Consider the following 4,751-nt stretch of genomic DNA (forward strand, 5'->3'; position numbering starts at 1 on the left):
TACCTTTTCTACCAAATTGTTGAAGTATCAAAGATTTTCTTAATGTTTTCTTCTTTATTTTCTCTGACCTTGACATTTTTTTTTCCCAATTTTTTGCTTAGATGCGCTTGGCAGACGCTGAAGGTAGAGCGTGATGGCAAGAATTGATCGAGCGAAGAATCACAGTTCTCAGTTCTCAATTTCATGGAAGTTCTCGGAGTTTTTGGTTACCCTCCATTTTCCAGTAATGAAAATATGTTACAATCTCTAAAGTCTAGTTTCATTTTTTTTTTTCAATTCAATAAATTAACTTCTAACATTCAAGAATTTGAAATCTAAGACGAGTTTTGCAAATTCAGTTAAATCCATTACTATTTATTCTGAATTTATTAACTTTAAATCTTGAATCCGTCTACGATATATAAGTTCATCATGCCACAGGTGCAGAAGGAAAGGGGAAAACAGAAGCTGGAGTTACAGATCAACATGCAAGAAGTACAATTTGTAAGTGGCATGTGTTAAAAGAGATGCTTGTTGATAGTTGGCATGAAATCTGCTTTGGTTATGGCAATAATAATTATAATAATAGTAATACTAATTATAGAAAATTGAAAAATAGGATTCCAAGTTTGAAAGGTACACTTCAAACTCATCATAAAAAAAGGTAAAGGCAAAGTCCAAAAATATTGTGAAGTGGCTGGTTTAATTGTACAGTTTATTATATCTGTTTTTCTTGAAGACCCTACAACTCTTATTGCTGAGATGGTTGGTTCATTCATGTCAAAATAATTAAAAATTAAATCAAATTGGGATTTTAATTTCGGATTGAGTTTGAAGATATATTGAGAGGGAGACTTGATTAAGGATCTAATTAAGGAATTTGGACTAATAATTAGTTATGATGTTGGGGGAAACAAATGGAGGATGTTAGGATGGGATGTGATATTAATCCACTATTTATGTAGAAATTTATGCATTTATTTATGATACTTGCGTATGTTCTAACGTTATTTCTATTTCAAGAAAATGTGTGCTAGTTTTCTATGCATATACTTATTTCAATTCCTTTTCGATGGCAATAAATTGAGGCGGAGGTATGATTTCAAATGAGCAGATTTAGAAAATACTAAAATAATAATAATAATAATAATAATAATAATAATAGTAATAATAATAATAATAATAATAATAATAATAATAATTATTATTATTATTATTATTATTATTATGAATCAAAGTTACGATATCAAGTAGTTTTTGAACCCTCATTGTCACTCTATGAAAAATTTTCTTATATAAGTTTCAACAAGTTATTAACTTTACATGGAGATATATGACCGTTAAAGTTTTTTCGAATAGAATATTTATATCACACAAAAGGATAGGTACATAATATATGTTTGTACGCACACTTTTATCACTTAATTATACTTAATTAATACATGTATTCACTAAATTAAAACACTTAATTGAATTTAAAACCAAACATTACAATGGAAACTTGACCTCAAAGAAGCTCTCTCGGTTCACTTTTACTTGTTATGTTTCACTTCACAAGATTTAACTAATATTTAAAGTTAGATAGAATTAAATCGAGATGTTGAAACCTATACAAAAGATGCTAGAAATTGTATTTACGTTTTAAAATGTTAGTTAAAGTTCATAAAGTTTGACTCTCAATAAAAGTGAAACCAATCGAGGAGGGAGTATAAGAGAAAGATAATTGGCATTAAGATTATTGCAAAATATTGTAAAAGTAAAAACCAAAGCTTTTCATATCATATACTACTATTTAGGAAGCACGGCTCAGATTCATGTATTAGATTTATTGAATGGAGTTGTTTTATTCCTTTGAACTAACTATTTACAAGGAGAGGAAAAAGAAAAAAATAGATACATAATTAGAAAAATTATAAATTTCATTCTTACCAAGTTTAGCTCAATCATTGAATGACTGATTTGTAGTACTGGTAACTTTCCTTACAAAATCAAATTTTCAAAAATAATAGCCGTTAATAGTTTTTATCTCTTTATATTTAAATACATTCTCTTGATCTTAATTTTAAGTATATTACAACTATAATCTTTTCTTAGATTTTCTTTTCACAAGCAAAAGATTCACAAAATATTTGTAGATTTTTCTGTCTATTCAATATAAAAAATTATTATATCTTTGTAAGAGAATGACTTCCAAACGTTGTGCAGCTTGCAAACAATTAAGAAGAAAATGTCCTTCAAATTGCATATTTTTACCATATTTTCCTCCAAATAATCCTCAAAGATTTTCTTATGTTCATAGAATCTATGGTGCTAGCAATGTTGGAAAGATGCTCCAGGTACATATATTAAGTACTATATCCTATTACTTCTTCAAGAATCTAACTTATGTCTTGCTCCAAATATTTTAACTAAATTGGCACACAAAAACGAAAGCATTATTTCGTATATTTGTATCAAAATCAATCTTCATGATCTCTCTGAGTAAACTATATATTACAACAATCATCTTATGTAGGTTATTTTAATTTTTTATCCGCTTCAATGACAAGTAACAAAGAAACAAGAACCATAGAAAGAAGTAATATTTAACTTATTTATCCTATTTGTCCTACTTACTAGTTTGACTTATAACCAATGATTTATTCATTTATATAATTTTCGAATATATAAATGACCCCATATGTCAAAGATGTCATAAAAATTACTAAGTTCCTTGATTAATTTAGTTTTTTGTTTTTATGTGTGTATAAAATTGTAGCAAGTAGGAGAGCATCAACGAGGAGATGTAGCAGACTCATTGTATTATGAGGCATATTGGAGGATAAAGGATCCAGTTTATGGCTGTGTTGGAATCATTACCGCTTTACATGAAGAAATTTACCATGTACAATGCCAATTGGCTAAAGTACAAGCTCAAATTGACTTACTCTATCAAAATGGAGTTTATACTTTTGACCCTTAATTAATTGGTTTTACTAGCTAGAACTTGTTATGTAGAAGTTCTTTCTTGTAGCATTGTGTTTATGGAAACATTTTCGGGCATTTAATGAATTCTTTCTCATCTTGTATTTGAAATTCACTTTGAATCCTGACTAATCTGTATTCTCTCTGCGTACAAACATCTAATTTGAATGACTGTATTTTGAAAATAATCCCATGACATTCTTTAATCCATTCTACTGAAGCACTCCTTTTCAGCAACTTGAATATGGGCTCACAAGTGGTTGTGAGTTGAGCAATAAACCTGCTGATGTAGTTCATTCTACCAAGCAAACTCATCACCTTTGTCCTATTCTTGGGCAGGGGAAAATCCTGAATGACTTTGATTTTTGAAGGATCTAATTCAATTCCCCGACGGCTGACTATAAACCCCAACAGCTTTCCAGACGGAACTCCAAATACATATTTTGCCGGGTTGAGCTTGAGATTATACCTGCGAAGCCTATCAACGAACTTTCTTAAATCTTTAACATGGTCAGCCTGACTTTTTGACTTAATAATCACATCATCTACGTAGGCCTCGATCTCCTTATGCATCATATCATGAAACATAGTGGTCATGACTCTCATGTATGTTGCTCCAGCATTCTTTAAGCCAAATGGCATCACTCGATAACAATAGGTCCCCCATGGTATGATAAAAGACGTCTTCTCCGCATCTTCATCATCCATGATGATCTGGTGGTATCCGACATAGCAATCCACAAAAGAGGAAACCTCATGTTTAGCGCAATTGTCCAGCAAAATATGGATGTTGGGCAACGGAAAATTATCTTTCGGACTTGCTCTGTTCAAATCACGGTAATCAACACATACTCGAATTTTTTCATCTTTCTTTGGGACAGGAACAAAATTGGATAACCATGTGGGATAACGAGCCACTCGAATTACTTTGGCTTTAAGTTGTTTCATGATTTTCTCTTTGATTTTAATGCTTGCATCAGTTTTAAACTTCCTCAACTTCTATTTAACAAGAGGGAATGCGGGATCAGTTGGCAATTTATGGGCCACTAATTCAATGCTTAAACCAGGCATATTATCATAAGACCATGCAAAAACATCCTTATAATTAGTTAATGCTTGAATTATTTCATCTTTTAACCGTGGCAAAGCATGTACACTGATTTTAGTTTCCCTAACATCTTCTTGATTCCCTAGATTGATTGGCTCAGTTTCATTCAAATTAGGATTCGGTTTGTCTTCAAACTGTTCCAACTCTTTGCTTATTTCTTCTATTGCCTCTTCTTCATCATATTCCCTCTCTTGCTTCATTACATCTTGATTAGTTTGGATTTTAAGATCAGGATGAAAATTCTGCATGCATGTCATGTCATTAGAATCAGCATAAAGAGAACTGTATAAAGAAAAAGACAAAAACAAAATATATTAGACTCGAAACAAAAGGGACATAGCATTTCATTAAAAGAAAAGATAGGAGGGTTTAAACATAGATGCCAACATAACATAAACAAACTAAAATCCGAATTACAACCCTGGAATAACTCAGATAAACAAAAAGAAAAACAAAACAAACTACCAAAACTCCCCCCTGACGGGGAGAGGAGTGGCTTCCCAATTGTTGAGCCGAACAACTGGACCTATGAATTGCACGTCAGCCTTACTGGTACCCTCTCCTTATTCCATCATATCAACCTCAATAAGAAGATTTTGGAAGTCATCAACCAATTCAGCTTCAAATTCCACATGCTTCGTGATACTGCCCTTAACAAATAATTCACTGAGTAGTGGCATTGGGCGAGGGAGTGACCATA

The 4,751-nt window shown here is 31.5% G+C and overlaps 1 protein-coding gene across 1 annotated transcript; it reads left to right on the forward strand.

Annotated features, from left to right (window-relative positions):
- Positions 1-2,162: 2,162 nt before the first annotated feature.
- Positions 2,163-2,941, forward strand: LOC124886714 (LOB domain-containing protein 24-like). Its single transcript, XM_047395653.1, has 2 exons — positions 2,163-2,315; positions 2,738-2,941. The coding sequence occupies exons 1-2, from the start codon at positions 2,163-2,165 to the stop codon at positions 2,939-2,941; spliced, it is 357 nt and encodes a 118-aa protein (XP_047251609.1).
- Positions 2,942-4,751: the final 1,810 nt, after the last annotated feature.

Source organism: Capsicum annuum, chromosome 8, assembly GCF_002878395.1.
Source record: "Capsicum annuum cultivar UCD-10X-F1 chromosome 8, UCD10Xv1.1, whole genome shotgun sequence".
NCBI classification, from domain to species: Eukaryota; Viridiplantae; Streptophyta; class Magnoliopsida; order Solanales; family Solanaceae; genus Capsicum; species Capsicum annuum.